Source organism: Tachyglossus aculeatus, chromosome X4 (assembly GCF_015852505.1).
Source record: "Tachyglossus aculeatus isolate mTacAcu1 chromosome X4, mTacAcu1.pri, whole genome shotgun sequence".
In the NCBI taxonomy this organism is placed as follows: Eukaryota; Metazoa; Chordata; class Mammalia; order Monotremata; family Tachyglossidae; genus Tachyglossus; species Tachyglossus aculeatus.
This window is the reverse complement of record NC_052098.1, coordinates 9424389-9441782: the sequence shown is the minus strand read 5'-3', so window position 1 is coordinate 9441782 and position 17394 is coordinate 9424389. Positions and strand designations below refer to the sequence as shown.

The 17394-nt window shown below is 41.5% G+C and overlaps 1 protein-coding gene across 1 annotated transcript in view; it reads right to left on the bottom strand.

The window, feature by feature from the left end:
- The window catches only part of TRPM6 (transient receptor potential cation channel subfamily M member 6), a 155152-nt gene that overhangs the window by 29229 nt on the left and 108529 nt on the right, over positions 1–17394 (bottom strand). The window contains exons 27-32 of the mRNA XM_038769912.1: positions 17015–17127; positions 11303–11429; positions 6734–6825; positions 5692–5750; positions 3200–3225; positions 1087–1137 (exon numbers count right to left, since the gene is read on the bottom strand). Of these exons, the coding sequence (XP_038625840.1) occupies positions 1087–1137; positions 3200–3225; positions 5692–5750; positions 6734–6825; positions 11303–11429; positions 17015–17127 (468 nt within the window). The remainder of the gene's footprint in view (positions 1–1086; positions 1138–3199; positions 3226–5691; positions 5751–6733; positions 6826–11302; positions 11430–17014; positions 17128–17394) is intronic.

Genomic DNA, 17394 nt, shown 5'->3' with positions numbered 1-17394 from the left:
TAGGGACGGGGCTGACTTGTAGGGATTCGTTTTTTAAGGTAGGAACTAGCTTTGCACTAGGAAATCTTTCGCTCAGTCTAAGTTGATGTACTCTGTTTTAGCTCTTGGGAAAGAGGAACAAAAGATTATGGGATAGCTGTAATGTTTTGGGCATTGGGAAAGGTTCAACAAATATTTCATTGATGGGGTCTAAATAGCAGCAGCTCAAATTTAGGGAAGGGACTGACTTGTAGGGATTCGTTTTTAAGGTAGGAACTAGCTTTGCACTAGGAAATCTTTCGCTCAGTATTCTGCCAGGGTTTTACCATATTGAGAGGAATTTTCCATTAAAAAAGCTTATTATTATTATTATTATTATTATTATTTTCTTTTGCTCAGTGTTCTGCCAGGGTTTTACCATATTGAGAGGAATTTTCCATAAAAAAAAGCTTATGACTAGCCGTCAGTCAGTTCACACCCCATCTTAATTTGACAAACAATAAGGCCAAAAATTGGGAACTAGTTCAACTGGAAAATGCTTGCCTTACGCAGCTGTGGTTCTAGTTACTCTTCGGAAAAGACTCCTCCTCAGGAAGGTAAATTAAACTTGCTTTTTTTTTTCCAGAGATGAAATTACTGAGGCACTGAGACATTAACTTGTAGGGAAATAGTCAGTGGAGGTCAGAACACTTGAGTAGCTTACCTTTGTTTAAGTCAGTGCCACAATAGCACAAAATCCAAGAGAAACAAGCCAATGTTTCTGCCAACCCTCTGCTCTGGCACTTAGCTAAGTAGATTGTTTCATATTCGGTTATACAACTGAACCTGGGGGTTTCAAAGTCACCTTTCTTTTTCCCTCTTGGAAATTTTGCAAAAGGGACAGATCAATTTTGACGAAGAAGCCGGACCCTGGAGACATTTGGACAATACCACTTGATTCTCAAACTTTCCTGCCAGATACAAACTGAAATGCCTTTTTCAGCAGGGTGACTATCACTCTTCAAACTGCAAGCCGCTGATAGTTTTAAGGAACTCACCAACTTGCCCGGTCATGAGTGCAAAATTAAGAATTTTTGCTCAATTGACGTGTGTGCACACTCTTCTTACCTGAGTAATGATGGTGCAGATCTTGAGGGGCTTTTAAGGAGGCTGAGATTTCTAAAATTATAAATAAGATGGACATTTCTAATTATTTGTTTAGAGATAAATGCATTCCTTCCAGGTCATTACTGAACAAGTTAATCACGCTGGCTTCTCAGCATTCAGAAAGCATTATTAGCCTTTAACTACATTATTGTGAATGCTAGCCTGACAGCTTCCAATCATCAATGCAATATTTCCAAACATATTTATATAGGGAATTGAAGAAACACAAGCAATATCAACCTCATGGATAATTTTCCCTGAGCCAATTACATCTCTGGGTTGCTAAAGGCCCTCAGCTGCCCATCATGCCTCACAGCATCCCAGAAGTATCATTTTCCCGGCTTCTCACCGAGTTTCAGTGCTCACATAACTACAGCATCACCACCAATTTAATAGCCAACAGCTTCACTGACTTAAAATAACAAAAGTGATAGACAATCACAAGGGGCAGAGACCTAGCTCAGATGGACAGTCTGAGATCAAGGTGTAGGGTTTCGTTTATAAATGTTCAGGAAGTACTATGGAAAAGTTTCTCTTGGCTAAACTGGGTCTGGTGGAATTGCTCAAATCCAAAAGTGTACGGTTACTGAAGAGCCCTTTGGGGCAACTTATTCCAAAAAAACAGAGACCTAATTCAAAGAACTTCAGACTCATCAGGTTACGTGTACCAGAGGACAGAAGCAAAATTAAGCCAGTCCTAAGAAAGAAGGGGTGAGAGGAGGCTCCGGTTATTAGAGACAAAAGAAATTAGAACGAATTCCTTCCCTATGCTCCTATTCGACTGTCACCTTAAGTGAAATTGGGTCCTTTCTCCATGCCTTCACTGACTGTTCCTGAACTGGTTTAAGTTTGCTCCTTATTAATGGTCTTTCAATACTAACTGAATAGTTCCTGAGTGAACTCAGGCCTGCAGGTCAGAGAGCAGCTTACACCATACATAGACTTGGGTTACAAGTTCAAATAACCAACTTGCTATTCATTCCTCTTTAAGTTTTTTTTTTTAATATAAAATATTTTCTGTCAGGGATATCATGATTTGGGCCTCTTCCTTAAGGAAACCTAACTTTTTCCTTGGGAGATCTCTTAATTCCTTTGTTACATAAGTCTCTTATATAAACATTTTGCTGACCCTGCCAAGCAGCTTGGCTCAGTGGAAGGAGCACGGGCTTTGGCTTTCAAATCCCAGCTCTGCCAATTGTCAGCTGTGTGACTTTGGGCAAGTCACTTAATTTCTCTGGGCCTCAGTTACCTCATCTGTAAAATGGGGATTAAGACTGTGAGCCCCCCGTGGGACAACCTGATCACCTTGTAACCTCCCCAGTGCTTAGAATGGTGCTTTGCACATAGTAAGCACTTAATAAATGCCATTATTATTATTATTATTATATTGCCAGCATGTGCAACTCCTCCCAACTTGTTACTCTTTTATTTTTCTGTGATTCAGTGCAGGTCAGTTATAAAGATAAGAACAATGCCTAGTGAGTTGAACTCTGAACCGGTTGGAGCTGATTTAAATGAGTGTTTATTTTGGGTAATTTGAGATCTGCACTAATGTGAACTAAACTCACACTAGAAGTGAAATGTAACATTACCAGTCCCACTCCCATGGAAAAGTTTGAAGTATGTTTGGGAGTTATTGCTTAGAGGTAACACCTTACCTCCTGGAAACCAGGTATTTCTCAGTGAAAGACAAAGTGGAGGAACAGGAACAGTTAGTCAAGACCAGAGCTCAGATGGGCTGAAAGAGGATGAAAAAAGGAGCTTGACAGCAAAAGCTACAAAAAGGGGGTCTGTCTCTCATGGTCTAGGCCCAGATGGAGTAGCACTTAGGGAACCATTTGACAAAATACTGTCACCCATAGAGTCTCTATCTTCTATCTCCAAGGGGAAAAACCATTAAGAATCCAAGTAGAAGAGTAAGGGGTAAGGAAGAAGAGTAAATTTCTGGCTGTATAATAGACTTTGCAACAATTTCAGAAATACCCTGCTATGACAGGGTTTTGATGATAACTGAGGTGGAGAAAAATCAATAATCACTTATAAGAACTGCTTATTTAAAAATATGCAAACTTACTGTCAACTCCTTTCGAACTTCTCAACCTGTTTTAAAATGAAGGACTTTAGATCATGCTTTTAAAAATGTATACAAAATAATAACATGAAGAGATTGACATATGGGCTGCACATAAGCTGTACATCTAAAATTCAGATTCAACTCAGCAATTAAAATATACATTCCCACAATAATTTTCTTAGTAAAATGTTCACTTGCTTTTACTGGTTTTCTGATACTGTAATTTATCAACCCTACTGTTAGTGTCATGATCTTATCTATTTCTCCATTTCTCTCCCATGAATTTCAGGTTCCATTCAAAATAAATTGTGCATCATTGTCTTTATATTGTTTTAGAAATAATTTCTTGGATAGTTTCTGAGACACAAATTAAATGCTTAATGACTTCCTGAACTATATTCTGCTTGCTTCGGTTTACTTCTTTTTTGAAATGAAGACACTACTACTTACCTGTTCACTAGAGTGTGGCATAGATGCATTAATTAATATAGTCTTGCAATAACAAACCTTCACTGCACATCTACTGCATCATAACATTCTACCAGGAGCTGCACGCATTTACCAGTCAAGCAAAAACCTACACCGTTTGTTTTACAACCCCACTCCCTCCAAAGGGGTTTGCTGATAATAAAAGCACATAAAATTAGAGATGTTTTATCTTTGCCTGTCCTAAATTACTACTGTCCAGAGACAATGACTATATGAAATATGAATTGATATATTTATTGGTTTTTGAGATCACTGGTTGGGGGAGGAGGAGAAAGAATATTACATTGAAAAAAATGAATCACAATACCTCACTGCATAAGTGTGTATAAATATATGTTGCGTGACTGACTATCCCCTACTGAACTCTTGAGTGGAGAGGGTCAGGTCTCGAGAGAGAGCTAAGTAGACAAGTAGAGAAAATATGTGTTTGAAGCCTAAGAAAGTAACTGAGTCTCATTACAGTGACTTCAAATTAATCTTAAATGCAAAAGGTTGTAGGCAATATTAAGAGCAATTGGTGCTAAATTCCCCCTCTATAGTTCATAGACCTTGTGAATAGTAATTACGGTATCAAGCGCTTACTATGTGCCAAGCACTTTTCTAAGCACTGGAATAGATACAAGGTAATCAGATTGTCCCATGTGGGGCTCACAGTCTTAATCCCCATTTTACAGATGAGGTAACTGAGGCCCAGAGAAGTGAAGTGACTTGCCCAAGGTCACACAGCAGACAAGTGGCAGGGCTGGGATTAGAACCCACCTGAGTCACTCCCAGGCCCCTGCTCTACCCACTACGCCATGCTGGTCCACGGTAGCACTGTGGCCTGATGGAAAGAGCACAGAGCTGGGAGTCAGAGGACCTGGGTTTTAATCCCGGTTCTGCCATGTCTGCTGTGTGACTCTGGGCAGGTCACTTCACTTCTCTATACCTCAGTAACCTCACCTATAAAATGGGGATTAAGACTGTGAGCTCTGTGTAGGAGAGGAACAATGTCCAACCTGATTATCAAGTATCTATCCCATTGTTAAGCGCTTACTATGTGCAAAGCACTGCTCTAAGCGCTGGGGGGGATACAAGGTGATCAGGTTGTCCCACTTGGGGCTCACGGTCTTAATCCCCATTTTGCAGATGAGGTAACTGAGGCGGAGAAGTTAAGTGGCTTGCCCAAGGTCATACAGCTGACAAGTGGCGGAGCTGGGATTTGAACCCATGACCTCTGACTCCCAAGCCCGCGCTCTTTCCACTGAGCCATGCTGCTTCCCCGATGATATGGTATATTCTTTACCAGGACAGTATTAAAAATTTCTTCCTTTGGAATACAAAGCTCTAGGAATGATGAAATTCCTAAGCCTGATAAATATCATCAAGGGGAAAAAAAGATTCCTTATTCACATAATGGGGAAAAAAGGACAAGAAATGAAACACTTTTTATGCTGGGCAATAAACATAATTAGATTTTTGGAACACAAGAGTATTTTTAAGGGAGTCAGTTACTTTGAAAAGATGTAATTAAACTTTAAAATGCCAATTCACAGTCTTTCGCATCAAGAGAAGGAACATCTCTATAAGAGCTGCAACAATTGGTATTTTGATGGTATTTTTACATTTATTTTGAGGTAAAGGTAAATGTCCCATCTTGCATAAGAACAAGACTGTAAGTATAAGACTGTATAAGAACAGGCAGTGGAGGTGATCATCCCTATGAGATGATGGGGTGTTGGCAACTAGGAGCTAATGATAATTCAAATTAAGCTAAAAAGAGGCTGCATTGTGATTTTGCACCAAAATACTGAAATTGTATGATGAATAGGATGAATAACCCTTTCACTGCTGTTACAGAAAGGACAATGAGGTTACTTTCCAATACTCTTCCTTATGATTGAATATACCTTTTTCGCTCAAAATCTCCAAATCTAGATATTAAGTAAAAAAAACCTGAACTGCTGACAGAAGTATCACTCCTCATGATCAGGACGCAGGGAACACACTTGTGAAATACTTACGAGGAGTTTCTGCTTGGGTTGCTGTTCTTGGTGGTCCAAAGAGAAATACTGCTTAAATCCTAAAGAGCAGAAAATAGCCAATATTCATTCATTCATTCAATCGTAGTTATTGAGCGCTTACTGTGTGCAGAGCACTGTACTAAGCGATTGGAAAGTACAATACAGCAACAAAGAGAGACAATTCCTGCCCACAATGGGTTTACAGTCTACAGCAGAGGAGAAAGACACCAAAACAAGTAAACTGGCATCAATATAAATAAATAGAATTAAACATATATACATAAGTGCTGTGGGATGGGGGGAGAACAAAGGGAGTGAGTCGAGGTGATGTGGAAAGGAGGGGGAGCTGAGGAAAAGGGGGCTTAGTCTGGGAAGGCCTCTTGGAGGAGGTGCACCTTCAGTAGGGCTTTGAAGGGGGGAAAGAGTGAATGGCAGATTTGAGGAAGGAGGGCATTCCAGCCCAGAGGTAGGATGTGAGCCAGTGGTTTGTGACGAGACAGAACACAGAACTTCAAATGATCAGTCAAAATGCAAGCTAATGAGAGTGGGTTTCTGGCTCCCAGGCTCTGTCCCAAAAGACCTCGCAATGCAGCTGTGAAAGAAACATTCTTCAACATAGTAAGGTTGAGAAGCGATGGAAGTGTCCCCTAAGACTTTCCAAAATCAAGAGAGGAAGAATTATCATTACAGTGGATGTGAGAGCATCCAACAACAGAGTGGCAATAATGAAGGTATTTGACCAAAAACAGATATAAGCAGAGTGACAGTACTAAGCAATAGATGAATAGTGGAAGAATGAATGAACAGACATTTGAAAATAAATGCAAGGGGAAATTCAAAAAAGACTACAGGGAAGTAGGAGGAAATGGAAGGAGAGGGTTTTAACTGATAAGGGCCTTGAAATTAGGAATGAAGATGAATTTAAGGGCAAAGGGAAGAGGAAGTCAGTGAAATGCTGTCAAGGTGACTTTGAAGTGGTCAAAAGGGGTCATGAAATTGTCTCTTGAACCTACAAATTAAGTACAATATTTTTAGTTCTTACCTCTTGTGACTGTCTCAAATAGTCATTGAGTTGCACAGTGTGTCTTTCAATTTCTTGACTTTTTATTTTCTGGTGCATATATGCTTCAAGACCTTAAAAATATTAGTGTCTATTAAAATGCAAGTTGGTGTAAGCTCCTTGTGGGCAACAAACTGTCACATCATTAATTGTGTTGCACTCAAATACTGTCATTACTTCTACATCAGCATGGCTCCAAATACATTTTCATCCTGTTACCAGTGGAGCAAAATAAATCAGAAAGGCTATTTCTGCAAAAAAATATTGCCCATAAATGGTGGAAGAAATTCTGGCCAACGATACTGGAAGAACTCTAACCACTCACAGAAAGTGCCAGAATAGAATTAAACAGAAACCAATTTTGTTTTTTATCTGACAGCATTTCTAACCTAATATGTAACTGACTAATCAACACAACATTCTGCTAGAGTAGGAGAGTCAAAACACTAAATTTCATAATCCCCACATCAAAAGTCAATTTTTCAACTTTTTCCCCCTAAAATAGTAAAAAAGAGCTACTCTAATTTTGTAAACACCTTGTTAGCAATCACCACCTTTATTAAGGTAGTGTATCTTTCTAGAATGCCTTCAAGGTTTATGATTCTCCTATTGTATTGGTTAAGCATGTGAATATGAAAAATATTCCTGTACTAAAGAGCATAATAACATTCATTTTACACCACGTTCTTATTCTTATCTAATGGGCTCTGCCCTGTCTTCATCTCCTTGGCCTCTCGGTTACCTCAGACTTTGCTGAGCATACCCTACTCCTTGAACTCTCTCTGGCCTGATTTTCACCAACACAATACTCTCTTGCTTCTTTGGCGTTATATAATTTCCTATCTATTTCTGCTGGGACATTGCCACCTGAATGATCAGTCATCAACTTAAACTCAATATGTCAAAAAGCGAACTCCTCATTTTCTCTTCTTTACTTTCTCATTACCGTCAACAATGCTACCATCCTTCTTGACCCAGAATCTCACAATCTTGGTGTCAGTTTTGAGTCCTCTTTGTCATGTGCCTCCCACAATCAGTCTCTACATCTACATCCTCCCCCTCTCCATCCCCCCCGCCTTACCTCCTTCTCTTCCCCACAGCACCTGTATATATGTATATATGTTTGTATGTATTTATTACTCTATTTATTTTACTTGTACATATCTATTCTATTTATTTTATTTTGTTAATATGTTTTGTTCTGTTCTCTGTCTCCCCCTTCTAGACTGTGAGCCCACTGATGGGTAGGGACCATCTCTATATGTTGACAACCTGTACTTCCCAAGAGCTTAGTACAGTGCTCTGCACACAGTAAGCGCTCAATAAATACAATTGATTGATTGATTTGTGATTTTAATAAGTCTTTGAAGAGAGGGAAACAGGTGGTCTATCACATATGGAGTGGGAGGGAGTTCCAGGCCAGAAGGAGGATGTGGGCAAGGGGTTGGTGGCAAGATAGACAAGATCGAGGTATAGCGAGTAAGTTGGCATTAGAGGAGTGAAGCCTTTGGGCTGGGTGGTAGTAGAAAATCAACGAGGTAATGTAAGGAGGGGGAAAGTTCATTGAGTGCTTTAAAGCCAATGGTGAGGAGTTTCTGATTCATACAGAGGTGGATGGGAAACCACTGGGGGGTCTTAAGGAGTGGAGAGATGTAAACTGAATTTTTCTTAGAAAAATGATCAGTGAAGGGTTTTGAATAGAAAGATGACATTTCAGGAAGATGACCCAGGCAGTAATGTGTAATAAAGATTGGACAAGGGAAAGAGGCTGATAGACTAGTCTAGCCATGGTATGACCAGGGCAGTAACTGGTTGGGTGTAGTGGAAGGGAGACAACAAACTACTTCAACATTCTTCTTAACTATCTCTGCATCTCAAGCCTCTTCCTTCTTCATTTACCCTGATAGCCACACGTATCATCTTTTTCATTCATTCAATTGTATTTATTGAGCACTTACTGTGTGCAGAGCACTGTACTAAGCGCTTGGAGAGTACAATTCCACAACAGTTAGAGACAATCCCTACCCAACAATGGAAACAACACATCACTCCCCTCCTCACAAATCTCTAAAGCTACCTCATCTTCACCTAATCCTCCTAGACTTCTCAGTTACCCTCAACAAAATGGATCATCCCCTTCTCTATGAAACATTATCCGATCTTGGCTTCACTGATGCTGTCCTCTCCTGGTTTTCCTCCTACCTCTCTGACAGTGCCTTCTCAATCTCCTCCTCTGCCTCCCCCTTTCCCTCAAGGTTCAGTACTGGGTCCCCTTCTATTGTCCATCTACACTCACTCCATTGGAGAACTCATTCATCACCACGGCTTTGTCTACCATCTCTATGTGGTTGATTCCTCTATCTACCTCTCCAGCCCTGATCTCTCTCCTTCTCTGCAGTCTCACATTACCTCCTGCCTTCAGGACATCACTACCTAAGTGTCCCACTGACACTTCAAACATGTTCAAAACAAAACTCCTTATCTTCCCACCCGAATCCTGTCGTTTCCCTGCCTATCCCATCAGCGTAGACAATACCGCTACCCTCCCTATCTCGCAAGTCCATAACCTTCAAGTCTTCTCTCTCATAGAACCCACATATTCCATCTGTCACCAAATCTTGTGGGTTCTACCTTCACAAGATGGCTAAAATCCGCCCTTTCCTCTTGATCCAAACTGCTACAATGCTGAACACCAAGCACTTACCCTATCCCACCATGACAAATACATCAGCCTCCTCGCTGACCTCCCTATCTTCTGTCTCTCCCCACTCCAGTCCATACTACATTCTGCTGCCCAAATCATTTCACTAGAAAAAGTTCAGTCCACATCTCCCCACCCCTCAGGAACCTCCAGTGGTTGCCCATCCACCTCCACATCAAACAGAAACTCCTTACCATTGGCTTTAAAGCACTCAGTAGCCTTGCACCTCCTATCTTACTTCACCGTTCTCCTACCACAACCCAGCCCACACACTACACTCTTTTAGTGCCAGCTTGCTCACTGGGCCCCAATCTCTGGCCTGGAACTCCCTCCCCATTCATATATCCCAGACCACCACTTTCTCCACCTTCAAAGCCCTGCTAATAAGGTCACCGAGACATATTCTCTTACTCCCCACCTTCCTGGACAAAAAACTCCATCACCCACCTTAACACTTGTGTGTTTTTTATTTTAAGTTCTTGGTTTTGTGGCTTTTGGTTTCTTTCAAGCATTTGTGTCCATTTCCCACTTGGCAATCTATTTCCTCTCACCTCCCTCATTAAAGTGTAAGCTCCTCAAAAGTCAGGAGCACATCTTTAATCTCTATTATAAATTCTCAAATTTCAAGTAGTTTTCTGCATATAGAACACAGTGAATAAATGCTGCTGCAGATGATAATCTTTAATAAAATACATTACAAGTAAATCATATTAATAGGATTTTCAACTCTTTCCTTAGCCCTCTACAATTTGGTTTCTGCCCCACTTCACTCCTTTGAAATCAATCTCTCCAAAGTCACCAATGACCTCCTTTTTGCTCAATCTAACAGACTCTACTTTGTCCTAATTCTCCCAAACCTTTTGGCCACCTTGGACACTGTGGACCATTCCCTTCTCCTGAAAATACTTGGATTTTCTAACCCAGTTCTCTCCTGATTCTCCACATCATTCTGAAATCACATCTCTTACAGGAAGCCATCTCCCCAATTATTTTCTAATCTCACAACCTTATATCCCCTACTTTGGCACTTTCTCACCACCTAAGCACTTGAGTATCCACAACCCCCCTACAGGACTTATGTACGTATCTTATATACTTTTATCACTTCCTCCTAGCTAATTTATTCTATTGTCTGTCTCCCCTGCTACAGCGTAAGATCCTTGACGGCAGAAATCATGTACATCAAGGCTGAAAGCCCCTTGTGGGCAGGGATCACATCTACAAACTCTGTTGTACTGTAGCTTCTCAAACACTAGGTACAGTGCTCTGCACACAGTAAGCGCTCAATAAATACCTCGACTGATTGATAGAGTGTACTCTCCCAAGCACACCGATGCTCAGTGAATGCTGCTGATTGATGGATTGATGTCAAGCTTTCATTTTCCTAGAAAATTTAGTGACATCAAAGATCCCTAAGGTCTAACAATAGGTTGACATTTTCTGGTTAATAAACAGGACCCTCCCTAACTGGTAATTCCATCTTTTTTCTCTCTTCTTAATTTTTTCTCCCAAATTTCCGATTTCCTTTCTACTGCCCTAAAATGGGCAAAAGGAATAAACACAAACCAATGAAGCAATGCATAATGGCAGCAAATCAATCGGTAAATTCCCACTTCGCAAATATACCTAACTCAGGAGACTGTTCACTCTCAGCCTAAACAAATCCATCTTCTTAAATCTTTGATCACATCTTTCTGTGCTGCTTTGTAATAAAGAAAAATAGCACATTGAGTTTATAATCCTCTAGTGATAATTACGGCATCATTATGATAATTATTATAAGCTAAAAAGTGTACATTATCCACTACCAGTGATGCCCCCAAATCAATCAGATGTAGGGGATTACATACTTATCTGACTGAATTTGGATGTAGTAAGCCACTTCTTTGCATGTTCCATGTCTTCACCAGAGAGATGATTTTCTGCTGGTTCTGAATTCACAGGGGAGCTTTGGGTACATCCATCCACAGTAATCACCTGCAAAAACACCATACTATGGTACTCAGGGTCCTTCACTTAACCATTTATTTGATCACTTGAACTCCGCTAAAATCATGACCTATATATTTGAATTACAGTCAGTTCTCCTACAATGTGGAAGCTGTGTTCCTGAAGAAGCTCACATTACAGAAAACTTCCTCTGTAATACTTTGTCTGATATCATGTGTACGCTTACTGCTATTTCTATGCGTTCGTTACATTCATTCATTCAATCGTATTTATTGAGCGCTGTGTGCAGATCACTGTACTAAGCGCTTGGGAAGTACAAGTTGGCAACATATAGAGACGGTCCCTACCCAACAGCGGGCTCACAGTCTAGAAGGGGGAGACAGACAACAAAACAAAACGTATTAACAAAATAAAATGAATAGTAAATATGTACAAGTAAAATAGAGTAATAAATATGTACAAACATATATACAGGTGCTGTGGGGAGGGGAAGGAGGTAAGGAGGGGGGGATGGGGAGGGGGAGGAGGAGGAGAGGAAGGAGGGGGCTCAGTCTGGGAAGGCCTCCTGGAGGAGGTGAGCTCTCAGTAGGGCTTTGAAGGGAGGAAGAGAGCTAGCTGGGCGGATGTGTGGAGGGAGGGCACACCAGGCCAGGGGGAGGATGTGGGCTGGGGGTCGACGGCGGGATAGGCGAGAATGAGGCACAGTGAGGAGGTTAGAGGCAGAGGAGCGGAGGGTGCAGGCTGGGCTGTAGAAGGAAAGAAGGGAGGTCAGGTAGGAGGGGGCGAGGTGATGGAGAGCCTTGAAGTCGAGAGTGAGGAGATTTTGCCTGATGTGTAGGTTGATTGGTAGCCACTGGAGATTTTTGAGGAGGGGAGTAACATGTCCAGAGCGTTTCTGCACAAAGATGATCCGGGCAGCAGCATGAAGTATAGATTGAAGTGGGGTGAGACAGGAGGATGGGAGATCAGAGAGGAGGCTGATGCAGTTATCCAGTCGGAATAGGATGAGAGATTGAAACAGCAGGGTAGCGGTTTGGATGGAGAGGAAAGGGCGGATCTTGACGATGTTGCGGAGGTGAGACTGGCAGGTTTTGGTGATGGATTGGATGTGAGGGGTGAACGAGAGAGCGGAGTCGAGGATGACACCAAGATTGCGGGCTTGTGAGATGGGAAGGATGGTAGTGCCGTCAACAGTGATGGGAAAGTCAGGGAGAGGGCAGGGTTTGGGAGGGAAGATAAGGAGTTCAGTCTTGGACATATTGAGTTTTAAATGGCGGGCAGACATCCAGATGGAGATGTCTTGAAGGCAGGAGGAGACACGAGCCTGAAGGGAGGGAGAGAGAGCAGGGGCAGAGATGTCGATTTGAGTGTCATCAGCATAGAGATGATAGTTGAAGCCGCGGGAGCGAATGAGTTCACCAAGGGAGTGAGTGTAGATAGAGAACAGAAAGGGACCAAGAACTGACCCTTGAGGAACCCCTACAGTAAGGGGATGGGAGGGGGAGGAGGAGCCTGAAAAATCAATCAATCAATCGTATTTATTGAGCGCTTACTATGTGCAGAGCACTGTACTAAGCGCTTGGGAAGTACAAGTCGGCAACATATAGAGACAGTCCCTACCCAACAGAGGGCTCACAGTCTAAAAGGGGGAGACAGAGAACAAAACCAAACATACTAACAAAATAAAATAAATAGAATAGATATGTACAAGTAAAATAAACAAATAGAGTAATAAATATATACAAACATATATACATATATACAGAAAGAGACTGAGAATGAATGGCTGGAGAGATAAGAGGAGAACCAGGAGAGAACAGAGTCTGTGAAGCCAAGGTTGGATAGCGGTTACAAACCGTCATGTACTGTGGGAAGAAAATTCCCTGACTCTGCAATAGTCTTCTACACAAAACACGTAAGGAAAACACCCATTATGACAGAATTCCAAACATAATTCCTAGCACGATGTAGTGGCTAGAGCACGGGCCTGGGAGTCTGAAGGTCATGGGTTTTAATACTGGCTCTGCCACTTGTCTGCTGTGTGACCTTCGGCAAGTCATTTCACATCTCTGGGCCTCAGTTCCCTCATCTTTAAAATGGATATTGAGACTGTGAGCCCCATGTGGGACAGGGGTTGTGTCCAACCCGATTTACTTGTATCCACCCCAGACAGTACAGTGCTTGGCACAGAGTAAGCACTTCACAAATATTTCACTCTGCTGCCCGGATTATCTTTGTACAGAAATCCTCTGGGCATGTCACTCCCCTTCTCAAAAATCTCCAGTGGTTGCCTATCAGTCTTCGAATCAAACAAAAACTCCTCACTCTCGACTTCAAAGCTCTCCATCACCTTGCCCCCTCCTACCTCACCTCCCTTCTCTCCTTCTACAGCCTAGCCCACACACTCCGCTCCTCTGCTGCTAAGCTTCTCACTGTGCCCCATTCCTGCCTGTCCCATTGTCGACCCCTGACCCATGTCCTGTCTCTGGCCTGGAATGCCCTCCCTCCACACATCCGCCAAACTAGCTCTCTTCCTCCCTTCAAAGCCCTACAGAGAGCTCACCTCCTCCAGGAGGCCTTCCCAGACTGAGCCCCCTTTTTCCTCTCCTCCTCCCCTCCCCATCTCCCCCCAGCCCGACCTCCTTCCCCTCCCCACAGCACTGGCATATATTTGTACATATTTATTACTCTATTTATTTTACTTGTACATATTTACTACTCCATTTTATTAATGATGTGCATATAGCTAGAATTCTATTTATTCTGATGGTTTTGACACCTGTCTTCATGTTTTGTTTTGTTGTCTGTCTCCCCCTTCTAGACTGTGAGCCCGTTGTTGGGTAGGGACCAACTCTTTATGTTGCTAACTTGTACTTCCCAAGTGCTTAGTACAGTGCTCTGCACACAGTAAGCGCTCAATAAATACAATTGAAAGAATGAATGAATGAAAGGGCAGTAATGGGCATAAATGGCCATTCAAAATAAACTAGGGGAAACTATTTAAACAGAAAGCAACTTCGAAAGCATTGCCACTAACTTCACCATGAGCCATACCTTTTGGAATTTTCTTAATGCAAGTGTCATGGCAAGACTGTACCAGCACAGAGAAGAGAAGACTAAGGGGAGACTTAAACTCTCAGAACATAGCCAGGGTTTTATAAGGAAAATGCTCATCAATTGTTCTCTAAAGGCTCTGAGGATGAAATAAGAGGAGATAGGCTTAAACTAAATTGAGAGGTTTAAGTTGGACATAAGAACTTCTTGTCTATCAGTGTCATAAAGAGATCCTGTGGACCACCCATCCTGGAAAACTTTAAGAAAAGATGAGCAGTCATCTATCCCGATGGTTTACTCATTCACAAGCCTGAAGGTAGAAGGGTAGATCAGAGGAGCTCTCAAGATCTTTCCAGCTTTATGATTCAAAGATGATGATGATGATGATGATGATGATGATAACAATACTCTACTAAGGTTTTCTCTCAGGGCACAAGTTCTAGCAATATAGTATCTTTCCACATCTATTATTATCTGACTGTCCTGAAGGGAAGAGGACAGGGACTGTATATATGTATATATGTTTGTACATATTTATTACTCTGTTTATTTATTTATTTTACTTGTACATATCTATTCTATTTATTTTATTTTGTTAATATGTCTGGTTTTGTTCTCTGTCTCCCCCTTCTAGAATGTGAGCCCACTGTTGGGTAGGGACTGTCTCTATATGTTGCCAACTTGTACTTCCCAAGCGCTTAGTACAGTGATCGGCACACAGTAAGCGCTCAATAAATATGATTGATTGATTGGGAAGGAAAAAGGGGAAGAATGTCTCAATTCTTCAGCAAATTTGACTGCTGCAAAAATGTACATTCTGCACATAATAATTGGCACAAGTTTCATAAATACAGTCCACTATTGCTCTGAATTGACCAAATAATAGCTAAATAGTGGAACCCAATATTACACTTAATTGATGTTTGTATATGAGCTGACTAGACAGGGAACTAGAGTCAAGCAAGGCAGGCAGAGAAAGCTACAAGGTCACACTGAAATACATCCTTCAAGCAAAACCGCGTTAAATGTGGAAAACTGGAAAACAGTAGCAATAGTTAGTCCAATAACTCAAGGTTACACTGCCAAAGAGAGGTCACCATGCAGGGCAGGAGGTAGAAGGCAAGGGGCAGCTCAGAAAACCATCTTCTTCACTTGTCTCTCACCATCTCTTGCTTCCCATCATCTATACCTTCCCAGAACCCCTCTAACACCTGGTCATTCATTCTACATGCATCTCATAAGGCACTCTGCACTGCTGGAAGATCAGGCCAGTCTCAACTGTCACAATAAAACGGGTGATGAGATTCAGCACTCAAAATGGGCCACCATTATAAAGGTCAAGAAATACCCGGCTGCCCAAAAATTGAGAAATTTGGGGGATTGGCTCATTTGCTCTTTTCCTTCCCTTTCCCATCCCCTCAGCCATTCCAGAACTTTCAAAAAACAACAGAGCTAGAAGGAACAGAAGGATGACTGACTAACCCCCGCCCCCTGCCAAGTCTTCCCTACTTGGATGGTCAGCTCAGCTAGTGACTATGGCTAATCATCCTTGTGGAGTATATCTTTATGCCTGAAAGGTTCTGTTCTGAAGTTAATAAATACTTTTTTTTACAATATTAACTTGGCGTTAATAAAAACACCAGCAGTAGTTCTTGAAAACAATTTAATAGCAAATACCAAATTCCACTCTATTCTAGTTGCCTTTCCCCTGTGTTGTCCCTAGGCTTCAAACATGACAGCCCAATTCTAGTTGTTGATGTAGACTATAAACCACACCATATCTCACAAGCTGTAACTTAGATTTTAGTTTAAGGTTCAGACTTGTGGAAATTCTATGCTCAAAACTGGTAGAAGATCAAATAGACTCACCGTTCTCCAGAGGACAAAAATGCGAGAGAGAGAGATTATAGACACACTATTTTTTACTGATGGGAGCAATCCTGTCTACACCTTTTCTTTCATCATGCTTAGACTTAATTGAAAAAGCTAACCTCTCAAATGAGTTTTAGAACAATATAGTCACTTTTTCCCAACATAATAAATAAAGGCTTTGGTATTTACTGTGGCACAGATTTCGATGCCACGAGGCCTACTCATCATAATCATCATCACCATCCACAAGTATTTACTGAATCGTGCATGGGGCATAGCACTCTATTTGGCCCTGATATATGTTGCTTTCCCTATAGTTGACACTCTACCTCCTCTGAAACTAAAAACAAGTCTACATCTTAACCATTTCTGCCAGCCTGGTTCAGAGGAAGGCCCCCCATTTACTTAGTATTACAGGTCTGAGGTGTAGCTACTGTATATCTAGACAGTAATACTAACACTGTTAGGACTCATGTGCCAGAGGGCTGTGAGGACCATAGAAATCTATCTTAAAATAGTGTTATTTCATGATCCCAATGCCCTCACCACCTATGGCACTATGACATATGGCACTGGGAAATAAGGAAAGGCACAGGTAAAAAAAGTCCCGATTTGAAAGCAATCATTCAAAAAAAAAAAAAAAAAGACAGGCAAAAATATGGCTTTCCATTCCTGTCCACACATACTGGCACTTGAAGTGTTTGTCGTTTCTTCTTTTCCTTCAGAGACTTTTTGTCCCTATTTCGAAGTTTTGTCTTTGCCCATGCAAATTGGCACTTCTCTGAGGTTCTTGAAAATTCTGTGGAAGAAATGATTGAATACAATATTGAAGAAAAGCAAGACTGGCGATACCCGAGGTGGAGAACTAATTTTTAAAAAGAGAGACAGAGAGACGGAGAGAAGGAGGGAGAGGGAGGGAGGGAAAGAGAGGTAGAGAGGGATAGATAGACCAGAGGGACAAGGTCATCACTGAAATAACTTACGAGAATTTACCAGAAGGCTTTTGGTGCCTTTTTTATTTAGGTAATATAGCCTTAGGACTGTTTGACACGTTTTCTCGTCCCAA